The 21923-nt window shown below is 39.5% G+C and overlaps 1 protein-coding gene across 1 annotated transcript in view; it reads left to right on the top strand.

Moving 5' to 3' along the window:
- Positions 1-21923, top strand: part of POLA1 (DNA polymerase alpha 1, catalytic subunit) — a 193280-nt gene that overhangs the window by 109662 nt on the left and 61695 nt on the right. The window contains exon 34 of the mRNA XM_088532762.1: positions 21603-21719. Coding sequence (XP_088388888.1) covers positions 21603-21719 — 117 coding nt within the window. The remainder of the gene's footprint in view (positions 1-21602; positions 21720-21923) is intronic.

Genomic DNA, 21923 nt, shown 5'->3' on the forward strand with positions numbered 1-21923 from the left:
CAAGAAAAGTAAAAATTATTATCTGCTTTGGTAGTATATTGAATTGGTTGATCATCTGCAGAGCGCCATATTACCAAATTAGATTTGTCTTTAGTTTCTAACCACTGGCTCATACTGCTTCTTACTTCTCTAGATTTAAGTACCCTCTGTTTCCTATTCTTTTCTCCCCATGAGTATACATTTTGATCAAGTCACCACTCAGTCTTCTTTTTTGTTGAATAAAAGAGATTGTGCTCATGTGGTCTGTCAGTGTTGCACATTTTTACAAGGTTGTTTATGAAATCTTATGTGTTTATAGTTTAAACATTGTTTATAGCTCTTTACCAATTACTCCGCAGCTTTTTTAAAAAAATTACCACCAGATGTGTTTCAGTGTTATTCTTACTAATCAATCTTTGCAGAAAATCAGCTCAGCACTCGTACACAGTACTTCAGTATAGAAGTATAGAATCTCTACATCTTGTTCTGTCTGCATTGAGACCTTACGTTGAGTTGCTTGCCTATCGTAACACCTTTTCAGGTGATAATTCCTGGGATACAGTATCCCCATTCTGTAGGTGTGAACTTTGTTCCCTGTTTCCCTAGTTTCTGTTTGGCTGTACCAAAATGTATTTTGTTCTGAATGAGCATAGTTTGCCAAGCCAGTTGCCTCATTATCCACTATTCTATCTTCATGTAATCTTTGAACTTTATCTGAATTGATTTTCCCCTCCCTCCTACTAATCACTGATACAAATGTGAGAGTGAGTTGAGTGTAACCTTTCTTTTGTGATACTTTACTCTCTCCCCACTTGCCTGTCATCACTTTATGTCTTATGGACAGCTGATTTTGAGGCATTTAAACTTCCAGTTCTTAATCAATTTTACGTGTACTTTGTTACCATAGTGTAAAGCTAATTCTGTTGTAGTACTCTTTGGAAGTAAATCAAACACCATATAGGAGGTTAATTTTAATACCTCTGTATTTTTGTCCAAACTTGTTATCTTGTCAAGAAATGAATTGTCATGTTTGGTTGAGACTGTTTTGTGTAAACCCATATTGACTGATGTTAATCCTGTCCTTTAATTTTTGGTCACATAAAGTCCCTAACAGTTCTGCTTTAACACCAGGCCACTTGCATGGATAGTTACGTGGATCATAGAATCATTATGGTTGGAAAAGACCTTCAAGATCATCAAGTCCAACCAAAAACCCATCATCCTGGTTTGTGTGTTTCAGTATTACAACAGTCGTGCTCTTGCAGATCCGTGTGATCTGTCTTTTGGGGTAGCTTCGGATATGAGGTCCAGCAGATCCAACAGATCATCTTCATCAGCTCTGTAAGGACTTTTAAAGCTTCATGTGAATCTACTGGCCTGAAATATTTTGAAGTTATATTCAGGATTTCTTTAAAATAAAGAAATTAAGAAATTCTTCATCTATTTGTTTTTACCATTATGCTACTGTGATCTTTCACAATACAGAAAACAGCTACACTTCTGCATCTTCTATGCTGTTAACAATTCTGTTATTTTTAAGCTAGAGAGGTAGCTTGTATTTTCACCAATATCTGTCTTGTTCTTGCTTATCAGTTTTCTTTAGAAAAACCATAGCCTATGTAGACAGCTGTTTACTTTCAGTCTCCATTTTTTATAAATCTGTTTCATATATTTCACTGACTTAAAATTTTCTGGTAATTTTCTTAACCCTATGAAAAATTACTTTTTAGAAGCAAAAACAATATAGTTGATTGGTGCTGCTGATGTAAAATATAATCAAGTCATAATAATAGTTACTAGTTAGTCACCACCTTCTGGTCTGATAAGTTAATTTTTCTTTAACTGTCATAATGAAATCCATGCAGTTTTCTATATCAAATACTCTAATTTTTAGAAAATGCTATATAATGAGATTTGGGACTACATGTATGTCTACCATGAGTTCAAAGCAACAACGTTTTGCTTTTCATATGTAACAGAGAGTAAATAACAAGTAACTAGTTCTGCTCTCAAGAGATTGCAGTTAGAGAGCTCTTTTAGGCCCTATTTATTTCTGTATCGAGCTGCTGGCTATCATGGTCTTGCAGGTTTCTGTAGCAAGTAACCTTTAAAAAGAAAAAAGTGTGTTTGAAGGATCCTTTACCTTTGTTTTTTGCCCTCTTTGTCCTATTTGAATATGGATTGCATAATTTGCTACAAATCTAGTTAGTAAAATTTATTCTGTGCAACAAAAATGTCCTGATTATTTCACTTGCTATGTCTATAGCCAATATATAAACAATCAAAACTCACATTCTTTTTTTTTTTTTTTTAGTTCAAGGAGTTTACTCAAGGAGTTTGTCATTTGCATCAAGTCTGCCATTTTAATGCCCACCCAAGAGCACTGTTAGCCTAAAGTCCATCAGGTTGCCCAGTCTGGCTGGATCATAGAAGCACAGCATAGCTTAGGTTGGAGAGAGCCCTGCACGTTATCTGGTCCAACGCGCTGCTTCAGGCTGGTCCACCTTTGATGATAGTAGACTTTAAATATCTTCAAAGGAGGGAGGTTCTAAACCTGTTTCTGAGCAACACATACATAGGTACAACTAGACATATTTTGCATAGTCTTTCTTTTTCTACTCTTGGCATGGCCCCATCTTCACTTATTCTTCCTGATTAGTCGCAGTGTCTGTTCCAGGTGGCTGCGTCTGCCTTCCATAAGTCAGGGCTAGTACTTTCAATTCACACTTGACTGTGAGGCCGAGGGTACATTCCTTCCTACCTGCCTCTTTTCTGTAAGTCCCATTTTCTCTTGCTGCAAAAATCCATTGAAATTTGGTGATTTAAAGCCTTTAAAAAACCTTTTTCCTTTCCTTGTATATTTTAATCCGAGTCTTGTATTTTAGTAGTAATATCCTTGTCAATGTTTGGCAAGGTTTCTTGCAGTCATATTTTGGGTTTTGGAAATAAGTTTTCAGATTCTGGATCAGAAAATAAGTGACATAGGGTGTCAGTGGCTTTTGTAGATAAGAAAATCCATAGTTTCAAATGGAGATGGGACAGGAGCTAGGCATGATGCACTTTCAAAAGGAAACACAGAGTTGATATTTGTGTTTAGAAAGTGTGATTGAAAGACTGGGTGAGCAAAGAGTCTAGAACCGACATACGGGACTAGAAAAAAAACTATAGAGGAGACTAAGGGCAAAGAAGCTGAACTGAGCAGAAATGGCTAAATTGGAGTATTGACATGGGGCACCCACTGGTAAGACTAGTATCTGGGTGAGCAAGTCGGCTTGAGATAGCAGGAGGGATCAGTCATGGATGCAGATAGGCATGTAGAAAAGCAAGCAATTGTATTTGTGAGTGAATGGTTTAAAAAGATAGATAGATAGATATGAGTATATATACAATAAAATTCCTGAGTTTTTGCCTACCTCTGCCATTGACAAATACTGGCCAAAATGTGTGGCTTGCAGAGCATGAAGAAATTCATTGTTACTACTGGTTACTGTGTTAGCTCAAGTAGTAAAATGTGTGCATAAATTTAAATGCTGTTTTGAAGAAATATGGGCAGCATTTTTATATGAGGTGAGAAACGTGATCCTGGTACTTCAGTGCTGGATATGTAAAAAATTAAGGCTTAAGAAATCCCGAAACTAATACTGCTTTTATAGTTACTCAGGTCTTTTGTATGTTTAACAATGTCATTATCCCGTTCTGTTTTTAATTTTACTTTTTGTGTTGGATTGTAGCCTTTCGGTTGGACAGCCCTTACCTAGTAAGTTGCTTGATCACATGTGTGTTGTCCTCCTTGTTTAACGGATGTCTTTCACTGTACCGAGGGCCCTCCCTGAAACTTCGCCTAGGCTCGTTTCTCATGGAGCTGCCTGCAGCGTGGGCTGCCTCCTGCAGAGCACCTGGGCAAGGTGCCTGTGATGAGAAGGGCCTGTTTTTCGGGGATAGGGAGCATAGCGTATCATGTGCTTCTCCGCGGGGCCTTTGTGCACTCAAGCCTTCAGCAGTGAAGACCTTAAATTGCAGTGAAAATACCCTGATCCCTCGGGAAAGTTGAAGTGACTCTTCCAGCAGCCCAGCGAATCCCTGTAGCAGAGGCAATAGTGTGTTTCAGCTCCCCAGGGCAGGATTCAGTTGCCTTCAGCACCTTGTTTTCATTTCTTTCATTTTACTACATGCTATCCAGTGTTTATAGCATGTAGGCGTACAGCAGTAGTCTCTCAAACCTGTTTCATCCTAATGGCAATTCAATCCTTTAATGAGAATTAAAGATGTGGTCCTTTAACTGTAGATTGATACATGATGTGCATGTGCAGGGAACTGAAAGAGGATTACGCCAGCTTCTGATTGCCTGCTTTTTGTAGCTTAATGTATTTTTCATATACTCTCTGTATGTGAACGTTTGTTGCTAAAAGGTGCCAGTGAATTTTATAGGAACTGTATGCATAGATCTGTGGACAGAATTTGACCTGTATAAATAAATATATATAAAACTTGTTAATGGTGTCATAAAAATTAAACTCTCAGCTGTTCAATTCGTGGCATAATAAACGATGTTTCAGCACATAACCCATGCTGCAGTAATATTTAGTCAAGTTATTTAAAAATCTAATTAGTACCATGTATTGGACTACTTTCAACAAATATTTTTTTCTTAAGCAAGATGATTCCTCTATATTTGTAACTTCTATTTCTGAAATGCTATATTAATTTTAATGTGATTGTAGTCCTAATTAGAGCCTATACTGTAACAATTAGGTCCTTAGAATTATAAAGGCAATTAGGAAAAAATGTTAGCTGGTTTATTAAATACATAGTATTCACAGGCGAATGTTTTAATACAGCCAGTGTTTTCTCAGGAACCACCCAGTTTGGTGATTTTTTTTTAAGAGTAAATTTTCCTATTTAAGCAGTTGCTTCCCCTCTGATTTGGGGTTTTAATCACGACACGACATAAGCTTTCATGTTTTGCTAACGCTGCCAATGAGAGAAGTTGAGCAATAAATAGTTTACTTAATTATCTGCTATACGGCAGCTGCTAATATAGCAAAAAATGCCATCTCATCTTTAGATCCGTTGTGAACCAGAAAAAAAAAAAAAAAAAGGCAGATGAGACGACTGTAGCTGCCCTGTCTGCTTGGCGCACTCTTCCTTCTTGCCTCTCTCTCACTTTCAGATTTCAGCGTAATGAAGAGCAGGAGAACAATGTTCTGTAATTAAGGATTCCATTAAGTTGAAGAAAAGAGCAAATGGAGTTGTTTGTTCTCCTAGCTGCAAAAATTTGTCCGGGGTGGGGGTTCGCGGTAGTAGTGGAGAAAGGGAGAGAGGTGGGTGGAGAGACGAAGTCAGGGCTGTTTGTTGAATATACTGTTAAGGACTGTTACCATCCTAATTAATCAAGTTAGAAATTACAGCTGTAGTCGGTTTCCCCCCAATTCTTGTTATCAATTTTCTTCTCTTTTGAGACAAAGCAAATATAAATTTTGTGTTCATTTGTCATTCGTTCTTTGACTTCAGCATCTCTGAAAATAACAATGTAGCACAAAAGACCAGTATTTACCTAGTTGTAATGTGGGTTGCCATGGTGTTTTGCAAATTATTGCAATTATGTTCACCATGCGAGTCGCCCTTGGTAACTGGCGAAAAAACTGATAATCCTGTTTTGAACAAAAGGTCAAATTGCTGAATAGAAAGTCTTGATTAACTAAAAGATGTACAAAGTGGAATTATTTCCTACCATTCAGAAATAGTTCTTGATCGGGTTTGGGGGAGGGGGTGAGTAAGTACATCTGATTACTGAAGTACAAAGCATTGAAAGGATGTTGTCTTGAGCCTTTCATGTAGTCTTAATGGTGGCTTTTTTGTCAAATTTACCCATTTGCGGCATTGAAAGAGGCAGCTGCATTTAAGCTTGAGAGATGGTGCTTTTTCAAGAGTTCAGTGCATGGAAAGTTCTCAGCAGTATCTGCAGTTTACTATTAGACCTTGGGCTATTAAAACTGATGTGCTGCATTTGAGCCCATAGCTCTTGGTGCTTGTAAAACCCTCTGACTGATGATCTAATAAAGTGCTCTTACCGGACAATCTCTGATCAGATACTTTAGGGGAAAAAAAGGCAGAAAATAACCACCGCTCTGAAAGGATAGAAATAGAAACAAATGGATGTACTAAAAAGTTTGCTTTTGTCAGCTGCAGTGGGGATTTGAGTAAATTCTTCATTCCCAGCTTAAACATTTATTTACCAAGGATTTACTCTAGGAATTATTTTTATTTACATTTAGAAAGTAAAAATTAATATGGAAAGACGGAAATTCTTCGTAATCACCAGACCTCAACAATTATGTATAAATACCTATATACAGAATATTCCTCTTGCTGTGGCCATATTTAAAGCCATATGGTGGATTCCCCGCACTTCAGAGCTCCGAATTTCCGCTTTTCTATTTTTATCCTGTGCTGAGAGGAGCCGGCGAGGGAAGAGGATTAAGGGTGTTTTTTCAAAAAAAAATATTTTGGGTTTTTTTTGTTCTTAAACAGCCTCCTGGAAGTGGCTTCTCAGGACTTTGGCGCGGAGGCCGCGCGCGGGCCGGCCTGCGGGTCTGCCTCGCGCATCGCCTAGCAACGCGGCCCGCCGGCCCTGTTTGCCCACGTTCACCCTGCGCCTCCAAGGCCTGAGAGACGGTCAGTTCCGCTAGCGCCGTTCTCAAGGAGAAAATAATTAAACTTAAATGAACAAACATTGCCCAGTGATGCCTTAAAGTTTTCTGGTTTAAGATGCCCGGCCCGTTGAGACCGTTTTCTCTGTCGTTACCTTTTGTTCTGTTGGGCTACTCTAAGCTTACATATTTGTGTATGTATTTCTTCCTGTGTGTTACTATCTTTAAAGGTTTCAGATATGTTTTAACTCCTTCAGTGTTTAGAGATGTTCATAACCATCTTGCAAAGGTATATGATTTGCATAAACTTTTTTTTTCTTTTTGTTGTTGTACAATGTACATGATTAAAATTAGATATTCTTTGTGTTCCTTGTTACATCGAATGTTGCAGAGAGATTTCTATAAAGCAGTTCTGAAAGAAAGAGACGAGGAATGTACATCTGTTTGAGAGGAGGAGGGAGAGGGAGAAATCATGGAAGAGGCAGGCAAGGAAAGTGTTGTTAGCTTTCTAACCAAAGTAGAGGTGCAGATCCTACGAAATCTTGAGTCCTCACTGTTTGTATTTGCTAGATTCCTTAACAGGCAATACCTGGCTGGACTGTGAGCGCTTTGTGCTTTGATGACAGACAAAGCCAAATTATTCCTGAAGGCACTGTACTTAGCTGTGACCTGCTATAGCCTAAGAGTGTGGCTCGCTTTGAGTTGTGTGAATAGGGAGAATATTTTACAGAATAGACTTGAATATCCTTCTAGAGGCTTCAGTTGTCCATACAGAAATACCTAAGACGTCTTTCACTGATCTCTTTCTCAGTGTAATTTTCCTTAAGTAGTCATTTTAAGTATGTCTTCTCCCCATTGCTTGCATGAAATCCAATTTAGCTGCTTTGGTATTGTCCTGCCAAAGTAAAATAAAGTAGGTGGTAATTGTTGGCTGTCTTTGTGAGCAGCGTGTTAGTCCATGAACACTTGTGCTCTACTTCTTAGCAGTTTTGGGCGCATATTTCGGTACTTGGAGCATTATTGTAAAAGAAGATAACAAGAGCAAGATACTGCTTTTGATGTGAAGTAAAGCAGAACACTTGCTAATTTATTGTAAAATGTGCAATTGTTAAGGTTGGATTTTGTCCACTTGTGGTGCTATTACATGTGTTTAAATGAGGACCACTGTTTGCATTTAACCTATTGTAAGGATTTGGAGTGCTCTATTATCCTTTCAGCAGGTTGATGACAGAGCCTAGTCTTTGCACAAATGAGATCGATAAGCTTCAAATAACGTGTATGAAATGACATATGACTGTACATTTAAAGGTATCTTTTTAAAAAAATCAATTTTAAATAACATGTAAAACTCTGACCTACATGATATTTTTTGCTTCTGTCTTGGTAATTTTGTTTAAAGAATTTTGTACTTTAGCTTCAGCATTTGGGTTCTTGCATTTCTACTTCTTCCATCTTCTCCTGCTCTGATTTGTTTTCCCCCGAGATTTTAATGGTCAAACTGTTATGCTAGATATTGTTGAGAGTAGTATTTTCTACAGATTAGAATTCTGAGTTTTTTCTGTCTTGATGACTTTTCTTTTTTCCTCCAGTTTTGGATTAGAAAGCAATTTAAGTTCCAATATATTTTAGTATCCTAAATCAGAAAGTACCTTTTTTGAAATTCTGTGAAGTTCCATTTTTAGTAGCCTAAAAATAGGCATGTGATAGTTTGTGGTTTACAGGATCAGTATGTTACCGGTAGAACCTCGAAGTATCTGATTTATTCAAGGGTATTTACTATATGTGAGTTGTAAATTCCTAAAATAAGTGCATATGAGACAGTTTGTTGTTTTTTTTTTTTTTTTTTTTTTGATGATGAGGCTAAATCATATTTAGTTAATGTCAAATTTCCAAAATGTTCAAGAGGACTAGATATGTGGGTCTTGCTTTTGGGTGTTTTGAGTGAGAGCAGTTTGATGTGAAAGACCAAGCTTTAGTTTTCCTAGTGGCTGCTAGGAACCTTCATCAGTGCTCTCTTGTTGTTCTCCTGATCAGCAGCTTTTTCAAGATAGAAGGACACTTCACGTCTTGCTGGGAGACTCACTCAAGAAACAGTTGCTGTATTTTATTTTATTTTTTCTGTCATAACTTCTACATGGAAGCAAGTTAGCTAAGCTATGTTATCTTCACTTACAGTTGTCTTGTTGCTCCAGACCTTCACAACTGTCTGTGGATCCGTGTGGGCTGTCTCTGAGAACGGGAGGTTTCAATAGATGCTGGAGAGGGTATCCTTTTCTTTCTTTTTTTTTTTTTAATCAGTGGTACCGCAACACTGTGTGATAAAGCGTTCATTTGCCTTCCACGAGGAAGTTATTGGCTAACGTACTTCAGTATCGTAACATCCTTTAATGTGATTCCTGTGATGATGATACTGAACGTGTAACCAACTGTCCACGGTCTGTGCTGCTGTGTAGTAGCATGGCTTTCAAAAGCAGTTCACATCTTCTTACCGTTCTTTCATTTCAGAGGCAGAGCAGTATTTTTCCTGAAAGATCACTTCTCTCCATTAGTAATGCTTTCTCAGGCAAATAGGGAATTCAAGAGGAGCAGAATTGAACCATCCAAGAAAGGACTTCCTTTCCTTATAAGAGTTTTTTTTTACTATTATTTTTCTAATCTACTCCATTCTCTCAGCTGAATTCAGTTCAGTTATATAGGCCAAAACTGAAGAAGCTCTGAAAATGAGGAAGTGCATCGAAAAGAAATTGAAATCATATCTTCAGCTTCCATTGAAGTGAGGCAGCATGAAATGGAGTGTGAAATGTCGTGGTCCCTGTTTACTTTTCGTCTAAATTGGATGATCAGGTAGCATCAGACTCTAAAAATATCGTACTGGGAAATGTAACCCATTTTTTCTGGATGAGGAACTAGCTGCAATATTTATTTTATAAGAAAGCTGAATGGGAAGTCAATGGACAGGAACAAGCTGATAAATGAAATAGTTTCTGATCTTTGTGAACTGGATAGCCATATAATACCCTGGATCTGTGATTGGATCTTTTAATCACCTCCTTGTTAGTTTTAAGTTTAAATTTCAGGAACAAATTTCAGCCACCAAGGTACTACAACTTTTTGGAATATAAAGGTATCTGCAATATATAACAAAATACCAGAAAGCCCCAAGTAAGGGGTTAAGCTACAGAATAAATTTCTAGAGGAGGTCATGCAAATCTGATGTGCATCCTAGGAATATGCTGCAATAGTTTTTCTTTCTGCTAGATTGGCAGCATGTTTAACATGGTCCCAATTAAACTTAAAAGGTAGAAACTGTAGTCAGCCAGCATCAATAACCCATTGCTGATGCATCTGCTTTTATGAAATAATCTTGTTGAGTCAATGAAAATATCGAAGGAATTTGTTATTTGAACGTGTTGAAATGTTGGAGTGAGGACAGCAGTATAAAGTCTAAAGACATCTCAAAGATGGCCTTGATTAGATTTCGGTATGACTTTATAGGGAAGGTCAGTTTCAAGAGATTTTGACTTAAATAAAAGCTCTAGGCATATATAGCATTCAGTAAAACCTGCCTGCACTCTTCATTTAGAAATTCTTTTACATCTTGAAATTCTAAAGTCAAGTTCAGGCATATCTTTCTTTAGGATGGGGTCTCCTGAGTCTGACAATAGGGACTTCTGATATTATATGATTTGATCTCTTTATAGTAAAGAAGTCTTTACCTATTTAAGTAACGGAGATAACTTTTTGTGTAATTTCCTGTTAAAATTTTAACAAAGTAGAAGACTGGCATGACTAGTATACCAATAATAAAGGAGTAGGAATTCTGGTTCTTTTGCAGAACAGAACTGGCACCTGTCTCTGCCAATATCTTTAGCAAATGGGATCTTTCGCATGACCCCACAGTTGTTGCATTTATTTATTTATTTTTATTTCAGTGCTCGACAAATATCAAATCTCCTCTCTTGGCTTGGAAAATCACAAAAAACTTGTTGATCTGGAAATCTGGGTCATTGATTGGTTCTAACTCTGTCGCTGTGGATTTTAGGGTTTATTTGTATGATTCTTGTCACTAGAGCATGCCCGCCTTAAGGCACGCTCAGAGGTGGTCAAGGAGATGATCACTGACAGGAGAGAGGAAAGTTCCTACATGTCAAAACAGGGAAGATTTTAATTTCTGCTGCTGCAGGTCCACTTTCTGTTTCCTGTTGTAAGCTCTGGTGATTCAAGCTGATCCTATGGAGCAGAAAAGTCTCTTTCCTCAGAGAAGCAGTTGGCTATTATGTGTATTGATGAAGGCTTCATTGCTGATAAAAGTCATTTTGTTGTGGACAAGGTAAAAAAGAAGCCTCCTATCTGATTCTCTGTATGTGTGATACTCTTTTGAGATAGAATATTATTTTAGGCTTCCCCGAATTTCTCTACTACAAGTTTATCTCTACGTTTCACCTTGATGATTAGTTTGCTTGCTAAAGTTGATGTATTTTCTTTCCCATCTCTTTTCTTTCCGATGTCCAGGCCTCAGTCACACGGGGTAGAGGTGGGTTTTAGATGTTGTAATGTGTCCTTTTGTATTTTGGAGCTAGTATGGTTTTATAAATTTGATAATTGAGTCTCCAAGGTGTTAGAATCTAAGTTCCAAACGAATCACCATGTTAATTCATCTTTGGAAGTACCAGCCAGAAAATGCCAGTTACATCAAGAGGGAAAACCGTGATGCTTTCTGCAGATATTTTCTGCTGATTCGATACTCAAACATCACAACTGTAGCTAGCACAGATGCTACAGAAACTCAATGGCAGTAATGAAGAGGTGCCTGTCTTAGCCTTTTCGCACTGAGTCATCTTGAGAAACCCTTTCAAAAATTGAACAAGTTCGTGCTTTTCTTGTGTTTAGCAGCAGTAGAATTGGTTTCTGTAGGAGGGAGGTCTTCTGAGGTTTTTACCAGGAATGTTTCCCATGATAAAACTGGGATGTTGTCTAAGGAATCTAAGTTATGCTGACTTCAGCTCAGCAAGTGAGTTTCCCATGTGAAGTCTCGTCTCACTATTTGAGATAGCATTCCTGCCCTGAGGCCTTTCTTTGGATAGGAGCAGGTGTCACTCAAGTCTCCATTAGGTGCTGAAGTTCTGGTCACGACACCAGTTCCTCACACTGTAATTCAGATTTTCATTGCTGATGGGATGTCTCATCAACATGGTGCAAATGCATTTGTCCCAGTCATTCTTCTTTTTGGGATCTGACCTAAAAAAAGAAGGTGCTTGGGTGCTGCAACTGCTTCAAGGACATAAGTTTCTGATACACAGCAGTAAAAAAACTCCCCTGACTTTACAGGAGCAGCTTGTCTTAGAGTGGCTGCTTCTTCCAAAGCATGTAGAGCCATCCCCACCAGATTGGTCCTGGTCCGTTCAGGCAACACTGTCTGTAAAATTAGACTGCAACAGGAAAAGGGGGCTGAGTCTTCCGCTCTTGGGATTAGTGGAAATGCATTTGTAAGCATGGTCCTTGCCAAAGGAGAGCTGATGTCAGAATTGGGAAGTTTACAGTGTTGTCTCATATTCAGGGTTCCAGAAGCTTGTTTGACAATCAGTAACAAGAACAGAACGCTCCTAATTGCTAACTAGGAAAGCATGTCCAAGTAGCGCTCCCATATCTCTCTTTCTAGGATGCTTTGATAGGATAAAGTTATAATTCTATCTTTTCTGGTGGCTGAGGTAACCATTGGGCTTTGGATTCTTGGTAATCTTGAAGTCCGATATTCCAGTTATCTAGAGATGGGACATCATCCACTAAGATCCCATTTTTAAAATCCAAATTAAGATTTTCTTCTTAGGGAGAGAGAGGCTGTTGAAAAGCAAATGCTAATTACATTTTGAATATTCTCCAGAGTGAGTCACAGTGTCCTCTAAATAATTGCAAGTGCTCATAGCTTTCTCCTTTTGTACAAGTGCATTTTTGCGTTGCTTGTGAACTTAAAGCATCATAGTCCCTCAGTGTCCAGGCTGTCCAAAGGCAGATACATCGATACGGAACTAAAGCGACTTTGAGAACTGCCTCCAGTCCTCTGCTGTGACAAGCAACCAAATGCCATTGTGAAATTCAGTTTGTTAAAACTATTAAGATAAAGCTCCACAAATGCTGTTGACTCCTGCTACTTCTATTTTAAAGGCTGCCTCTTGTCTCTATTTTGGGGTAATATTTGTAATGCTTGTTGATCACTAGGATGAGAGAGGCTAAATTCTCAGGAACAGATTTAGAAAGAAAGAAAATTACTCGACTGGCAAATTTCTCCCCATTAGTTGAAGTTTGTGGACATAATACACCTCAGGGATTTTCGTTTACATTAGGCATTTACGTAGATTTTCTTTGCTTAGATTTTTTTTAATAGTTTGAACTGAACTAAGCATTTATAGACAGAATGCTAAGAAATGCTAGCTGCTTTTTTTTTTCTTTTTTTTTTTTAAGTCAACTTTAATTTCATTTTCCACAATATTGCAGACAGCAATTATAACAAAATGGAAGATGTCCCATTATGATTTTGTTTGATCTGTTGCAAATTAATTTAAAAGACTCGGTGATAGCTGCTGGGAAAATGAAGGCTTGCTTTTGTTTGGCCAGTGAAGACAATAGCATGGATCAAACAAGGGTTAACAACACTGCCCTTGAACAAACTGAATCTGAGCACAGTGTGTATGTTGAGTTTGATTGCAGCATGCATGTCCACGGAAAAGTTTTTTATTTAAAACAAATCAAGACCATAGCTTAATTATCAAAGGAAAACAAGAGGTGTGGGATTCCTGAAGGCCAGTGGTCATGCTGTGAGCAAGCCAGATAAGGGCAGAAGGGCGCCAGACCTAGATGTAAGGGCAGAAGGGCGCCAGGCCTAGCTGAAAGGGTGGAAGGACTGCTGACTAAGAGATAAGGAGATCTTGCGGAGAGTCAGATAAGGAGGCAAAGAGTTGAGACAAACAAGTAGAGGGGGACGGTCGTTAAATGTGAGGACACGTGGGCACTGTTAGTTAGCCTCTGTTAGTTAGCCTATCACACTGTATAGTTAGACGCATGGACGCGGGGTCTTGACCAATCATTGTAAAGAAGCGCTCGCGTGTACGGGGAAATCTTGCATAGAATTTCGTTGACGCAAATAAGAGCTAACCTATCCTGAGCTCAAGCTTTGCAATATGCATGAACCTAATTAAGCTATGTATAAAAGTGCACACTGAGTGTTCAATAAACGAGTCTTGTCGATGACCATATGGTGTCGCAGTCTCCCTTTCTCCTACAAATGGTGACCCCGACGTGATGCAACGAAGGGCAATCCTCTCTCGGACAGAAAAGAAATCGGGAGAAGGACGCACCACGGTGGAGAAAGTAGGAGTTGGGTCCTCTGCAGCCAGGACGGTGCAAATCCGCCAAGCAAACGCTGGAAGGACGGCACCCCCGAAGATCATATAGATGGTTTCGGGCCATACGCGCCACCGGAGCCTGGAGAGCTGCAACAGCGCGCTGACGTCAGGAATGGATAGGCAAGTGGCGTATGAATTATTTACCCGTACCTTACAACAATGTAACGTACAGGGAATTGACTTAAAGAAAGAATTACCGGGATTGTGGAAGTCCTACGGAAATTTGGTGAATAGGCTCGTGCAATCCCTGGAGCAAGCTACTGATGAACAGGCCCTCTGCAAGCTTTTGATCTGGTGCAGAGAGAATGGGTTCAAAGCCGAGCCCCACCTAGTATTCAAATCCGATGTGAAAGCAAAAAGCAAAGTGGCCGCCGGAGTCACGGCAGCCTTTGCAAGCACTTCAGGACCGGGACCGCCACGCCACCGACAACCGCTGGTGTTTGGAGATCCATCGCCAAAACCCCCCGACCTGCACCTGTAGCACCTGCACCATCTGCGCCCCCACTTCCGGACCCCCTGTCGAGCCTGAGGAACAGCCCGGCTGGGTCCAGGACTTGTTGAATCGCCTTGAAAAATTAGAGAAGGGGGCCGGGGAAGAGAAGGCGAATGAGATCAAGGAGACTGACGTTGCTGAGGGCTTGACAACAGCCAGGGGGGAGGTGCAGGGGAATTTGATCTGTCTTTTAAAGTGGAGGTTGAAGAATTGTAATGCTTTAAGTGAGGACAGAAACCGTTATTAGGGCTATTATTTCTGTTTGCTATGTTCGTCTGTATTATGTGTTGTGTCCTTTGTATAATGATGCTGACACGAGGTTTGGTTGAAAGGAGGAAATTTGTATGATCTGTAGAGTCATAATGGGATCTTGAGAAAGAAGATGTTTGCCTGCCCGGGAACTGCAAACATCCTCTAAACTAGTTTGAAGGTCAAACACCTGAGAGGGAGGAAGATGAGGAAGGCAGGAGCCTCAGACTGACGGCTGGGACCGCTTTCTGATATGCGCACTTGTGCACCCAGGAGGGAAGGTTATGTGACTGAAGGCGGAGTTTGTCCGCCCCCCGGACTGCCTGCTGGCACGTACTGGCCCTACGTGGCAGGATGCACCGGGCTTAAACAGACAGTGCAGAGAGAGGGGGGGTGAGACTCCTAATACTGAGATCCACGTTGTCTCCGCGGGGACGCCCGCCGAGTTAGGAGCCTGTCAGCAACCCTCTAATCTGCCAACTCGAGAAGATGTTCAGTCTCAGTATCCTGCCGACAAGTATTACCTCAAGAGTAATTATTCATACTTTGCTTATTAAAGGTGCTTTCACCTGAATAGAGGCTCGCAGTAGCCACATTGTTTTGGGTGATTATTGCCAAATCCCAAGCCCATTCGCACCTAATTGGCGACAAGGATCGGCTTTGGCAATTGAGACAGTGGAACTCACTACTGAAGTGCACGGCTACGTGAGGTCGTGCCACTCGACAGAAACTATGTTTGTGCTGTTTGTGTGTGTGGTCTTTAGATGTTGTGTAATGTGTATCAGTAGAGAGGGCTGAATAAGCACAACAAGAAAGTGCAGAATTTGAAAGCGGGAAAGACAGGAATAACTCAGACTATGGCGTCCCCCCCACCAGTGGAGGAATGGGAGCTGTACTCTGACTTGTGTCCTTGGAAAGAGACTAGGGAAATACTTCTGCACAGGAAGTAAGAATGAAGAACCAAAAGCTGAAATACTGGCTACAAAACAAAACAAAAACAAAAACAAAAAAAAAGGGGGGAGAATTGGGAATTTTTTAAATTTTTTGATTTATAGATATTGGAACCAGATGGGTGCCAGCGAAATGGGTGAGACCTTGGCTGGAAGCAAACGCGCCTAGATCAGATGTAGCAGGCAAGCAACCAGTACCCTAGCTGTGGAAAGTGTGAGCCTGCAGAAGGAAAACATGGGAGGAAGAAGTGTTACCGTTGTTATTAGCTGTATGTTGTAGCTTTTAGGAGGTAGTATTGCTTTTAACGCTATTATAGGGGTTAATGCTGCTTTTAGCGCTAATGGATATGTTATGCTTTTTAGGCAGATTGTTAATTATAACCAAATCAAGAGTTGTTGGCTTTGTGGAACAGCAGATCAACTCGATGCACCGGTGTTAGGTATTAAGTGTTGGGATGGTGTTGTTGATCCTATGTTGCATTCTACTAGTTGTGCCTTGCTTATTGAAATGTGTATCAAATATGATTGAGAATGCTGTAAAGAAGGTTTGGCTGGCTACAATCACTGAGCAAAACGGGTTTGATGATTCCACTAATCTTGTGCATTTTGGTGGTCGTTCCCTGCCTGATTAAGTGTCTGAGACAGACGGTAGACAAGGCGATCAAAGACATATTTTGGGTGAACCATCAAGAATTCTGGCTTGCTCAAAAACAAGAAGGGGGAATTGTGGGATTCCTGAAGGCCAGTGGTCATGCTGTGAGCAAGCCAGATAAGGGCAGAAGGGCGCCAGACCTAGATGTAAGGGCAGAAGGGCGCCAGGCCTAGCTGAAAGGGTGGAAGGACTGCTGACTAAGAGATAAGGAGATCTTGCGGAGAGTCAGATAAGGAGGCAAAGAGTTGAGACAAACAAGTAGAGGGGGACGGTCGTTAAATGTGAGGACACGTGGGCACTGTTAGTTAGCCTCTGTTAGTTAGCCTATCACACTGTATAGTTAGACGCATGGACGCGGGGTCTTGACCAATCATTGTAAAGAAGCGCTCGCGTGTACGGGGAAATCTTGCATAGAATTTCGTTGACGCAAATAAGAGCTAACCTATCCTGAGCTCAAGCTTTGCAATATGCATGAACCTAATTAAGCTATGTATAAAAGTGCACACTGAGTGTTCAATAAACGAGTCTTGTCGATGACCATATGGTGTCGCAGTCTCCCTTTCTCCTACAAAGAGGCACAAAGAGCTACATGTTTCTGATAGTGCCTTTTTTTTCCCAAAATAGCTCCCTTCACACAGTTATCTACATGTTTGATTTCCATGCATAATAGCAACAGTTATTGTTGTCGTTTGTTAAGAGAAATTAACAGATAGTAAGTACAAACAAACGCAAATAAGCCCTGAATAGAGAGGTGACAAAGAAGAAAGGACCGCTTTAATGTTAATTATAACTGGTAGGAAGTCTAGGCAAATTATATTTTCTGTATGAATTGAAGGGACATGTAGTTGGTTTCTATGTCACAGACACTGTTGCTTGTTTGTTTTTTAATATAAGTGACTTCACAGGTAAGAAGTCCATTTTTAAATATAATTTATCTAGAAATAAACTTCTTCATGAAGTTTTGTGTTTTGATAATTTGTCCTTCAACTGTTAAAAAACAGAAACAATAATAGTGAGCTGTGTGATCAGAATGCCTATTTTTAATCGTAAAATAAGCCATTACTTTTATTCTAGGCAGATTCTTTCATTCTTTTTTTCATCTCCTGTACTTTGTGACCAGCAAAGTTCCCATCTCTTTCTTCAACAGTGACTAAATAGGACTGAAACGACTGCATAAAGAAACTTGCTGCCAATGTGCTTGTTCCACGGTGGTTTGCCTTTACGCACTGCGTGTAACAAAATAGAGCAGTACCTTGCAAGTGCCGTAGTGCTTCGATTCTTAATCATTAGCCAAAAAATGCCAACAGGTGGCAGAAACCAAACATAGTTACTTTTATCGAGCGTTATTAGCGTGGTTGTCTACTTTTGAGTGTTCTGCTCAGCTGAAGCCGTGGTGCTGCTCCCATTCCACGCTTTGCTTTTCCAGTTGCACTTGCATTCCCTAACCAAATACCTTGCTGTCTGGCAGGTTTCACGCTTTGTGGTGTAATAAATTACCTCCAAGTTCAAATGTAGTCATTTCATATGTTTTGGGTCGCAAATGTTCTCTTTTGTGCACAAAGCGTCTTCATCGTTGCAGCCCTCAAGCAGAAGGGTTTCTGTAATGGGCTGCGTGGGTCCGGTTCTCCCTCCTCCCCCCGTCTGCTGTGTAATTTAAAGTCCTGTGGCCAGATGTTTCATAGGAAGATAGAGGTACCACATAATAAGCAAACACGGCATAAACAGCTTTCCATGTAGGCATATCTTGGTCTCTAAGAATGAAGCTAATGGCTGACACGTGACATTTCATTATCTCTCCAAAAATGTTTTGGTGTTTTCCCTCACAGCGGTTCTTATATGTACCAAGATATTCTGGTATCGTGGAAGTACTTGGTGTCTGAAGAACTCAAATTCTTTTCCTCAGTAACTTTTTATGTAATAAAAAGTTTAATAAATTTGGTGAATTATTTGAAAAATGCAAGACAATGTAAAAAAAAAAAAAACTTAAAAAAATCTTCAGTGCATATGCAAAATCAAAGCTAGAGACCAGCTTTTTGACTTGAGGCTCCTTTGAATCCACCGATTTTAGAAGACCTTGGGTCACGTCCAAAATTAGGACTTTTAATGATAAAGCATCTGCTTATGAAGTAGCACAATCTTGGTACAGCAACCTGCATCTTTCTAATGCAAAATAACAAAAATATTTGTGATAAATAATTTGTGACAAGGAGAACGGTACTAGGACTGCTGGTTGCAGCAGACCAAAATTACCTCCGTGGAAGATTTATGTATTCGGGAATTTTCTCACCTTGCAGAACTACATATATGGTGATTTAAGTTGTTAGTATGCAGAACAAGAACACTTAAACATGGCAAACGGGGACAACTATTTCTCAACCTTTGCTCAGATATTAAATGTCTCCTTATTTTGTTAAAGGAGCCTCAGACCATGATTTGTCTCATTCTGGAATCTGTTAAGTGAGTTGTTTTTTGGAGATGCTTTTTTCTTCCTCCATTTACTCTAAAGAAATGATAGGGTGACTAGCTTAGATACTAAAAGCCTGATGAAGTGAAGACTAGCTGTTTATCTTAATGCATACCTTGGAAATTTTTATGCTTTTTTTTTTTCTTCTTTTTTTGTCTGCCTGCAAATGTGCATGAGAAACTGGAAGAGTTTTCTTGGGTATGGCAGTAAGGGGATAGTATTGCAGATATTATGTGGCTGCAGAAATGGTGAAATCAGACAGGTTCTAGAATCTGGAAAGGTTTTTGAAATAAAGGAAGCTATTCAGAAAGGATTTAAGGTTTTTTTCTTAAAACAAACAAAAAACTCCACCTTGAATCAGATTGCTAGTACTTTTAAAAACATCGTAGGATAATATATTTTTAAATTGGAGAAAATAGTAGGCTGGCAGGTGTGAAAAGACACAGTGTTCAGGTTTTCTCTTATCTGTTTCTGTAATGAAGAATCCATGAGAAGCCTTCAAGCCTGTGTACTCCAATAAACGATGGGAAAGAAATGGGTGAAAATAATAATAAAAAAACCCACAGATTTTAATGATAGTTTAAGTGAAGTTCCATTTTAACAAGACTTTGGAAAACGTCACCTGAAATCTGCATGTACCTCTGAACAAGTTGCAAAACATTAGAAATAAGGTAACTAAAATATGTAGCTTTGCTGACATAATCATACCAAATCAGGGCAGTGAGTTACTGAAGTACAAAGGAAAGATGCAGTTTGAACCATACTGGTGAGAAGAGCAAATTCAAGTTGTGTATGAATGGGCTTTGTCAGAAAGTCAAGATGTCTGCGAACTAAAAGCAAGGATGAGAGTGGGTTGTAGGTTGTGCTGGTGACTGCCCAGTCAAAGCACCCGTGGGGCCTGTAGCACCCGAGTGAGGCTGTGCAAACTGAAAGGGTTCGAAACACAACAGTGATTGGAAATTCCAGTTGACGTCACGGAGATGAGGTAGAAGTTGTTGAGACGGCTTCTAAAGGAGTCAATGAGAAGGGAAGCAAGGAACTTTTTGAGTTGTCCTCCCTTTTCCTAATACTTTTGTCCAAGTGCCTGCAACCCTACTGCGTTTAGATGCGGTTTCCTTGCGGGATCAACAACACCAAGAGACTGGAAATGGAGGTGGAAATAGATGGTCACTGCTCACAGAGCAGAAAGCAGCAGCGAGGTGTGTGATACCCTCAAATCAGTGTGGGTTGACACTGCAGAGCGACTCAGCAGGAGCATAAGCAGGGATGGTTTGAGAAGAGTGGCAGAAAGGCCTTGTGAAACCAGGTTGGCAAGTCGGGTAGCAATGGAAATCTTCGTTCACTAATTTTAAGTGATGAAGATGCTAAAAAAAAAAAAATCCTACATTTCCATACAATATGTGTATTGAATATTACCATGTAAGAATAAGTTTATAATAAATACCTTTATAAAAATATCTTCTTATTGCTCAAATGTTCAGTAGTGCTTCAGGTAAGTGAACTTAAGAAAATATCTTTATATTTTTATATAAATTCATGTTCCTCCAGCATCTTGAATACAGTGTGCCACACAAGTTTCATCTCCCTCTCCTTTTCACTCATTTTTCTCCTCCTCATCCTTTTAAAAATGAACTGGACAATATTCAGAGGGGGGCAACAAAGATGCGATTTCCCTGTGAGGAGCAGCCAAATAAATTAGGGCTGTAGGAGTGCAGATGACATGATAGAGATCTATGAAATCATGAGTGGCATGAAAAAGGCGAATGCAGAGTGATTATTCCTAGTGTCTTCCAAGACAAGGACTAGAAGGCATTAAAAAAATGTTAGTTGTTTTGCAGGATGTTATAGATGCTAGAAGTTCACATTGGTTCAGAAAGCAGTTGGGGAAATTCTTTGGAGTGAAGGGCTACTGAATATATAAAACCACTTTGATGCAGAAGATGCTTGAGTCATCCACCTGTCAAACCTGGAAGAATCTTCTGAAAAAATATTAGTGTATGCTTTTTTCTATTCCTTAAGTATCTGCTACTGGTCATATCTAGAGATAGGCTATTACATTAGTGTAACCTGTGGTTGGACTTGGTACGAAAGATGGCTTTACATCCTCCTGATCCCAGAAACATTCAGGGTACCCTGAGAGATACGTTTTGCATTGCCTGTGTGAGCTCATATAGAACAAGCTGTTTGAGATTTTATTTCATTTTAACTTAACAACAACAAAAAAAAACCTAAATGAGTCTAATTTTGTTAAAGTCCCAGTATCTTCCTAGGGAGGAAAAAAAAAAGTGTTTGGGCCTGTCAACAGGAAACCTGAAAAATAAAATGGTTTTGTAAAACCATTTCCCTCTAAAGCAAGGAAATTGCACCTTAATTAAAATTAATTTGTTGTGGATCTCTGGAGCTTCTTAGGTTTTGGTCTATACAGTTGTCCAGAGTATTTTGTTATACGTTAGTGCTGTGTGAATTGGAGAAGAGCAAAGATTCTGGTATATTTCAAAATGGAGATGACTGTATGTGTAGAATGTGGGTTTTGAACCATGAAAATTCCAATTCTGTTCTCAACCAGTGATTATGTTACCTTAAACAAAGCTCTTTGTTTCTTTGTTCCTAATTTTAGATCTTTGCAATGCATATTACAGTATCGGCTTCACAGAAGACGTTTTCTTCCTTTAGTATGATTCATTGTTTGGATGGATTAAAAAAAAAAGAAGAATAATTTATAGTAAAAATGTCTTTTTCCTCCTCTACTTTTTCCTTTTCTGCAGGGTTGGTTAGTATGTGAGGAGCCAACTTGCCAGAATCGAACCCGTCGACTTCCCCTCAATTTTTCCCGGCATGGTCCTATATGTCAGGCCTGTAGGAAGGCTGTTTTAAGACCAGAGGTGAGTGCTTTGGGATGAATCTTTGCTAACGGTGTTGGGCAGGATTCTCATGAAACCCTCAAATCTCTTAACTCTGCCTTTCAAAGATAGCAGGTTTAAGCAGGATTTTTTCATGCCAGTATTAAATGAGATATTGTTTTGTGCTCATCTTTACTCCCTGTCTAAACTATGGCATCACTGCTTTGGAAAAAGCATTCCAAGCAG

Source organism: Tinamus guttatus, unplaced genomic scaffold, assembly GCF_059628265.1.
Source record: "Tinamus guttatus ecotype Peru unplaced genomic scaffold, ASM5962826v1 Tinamus_guttatus_pri_ptg000470l, whole genome shotgun sequence".
Taxonomy (NCBI): Eukaryota; Metazoa; Chordata; class Aves; order Tinamiformes; family Tinamidae; genus Tinamus; species Tinamus guttatus.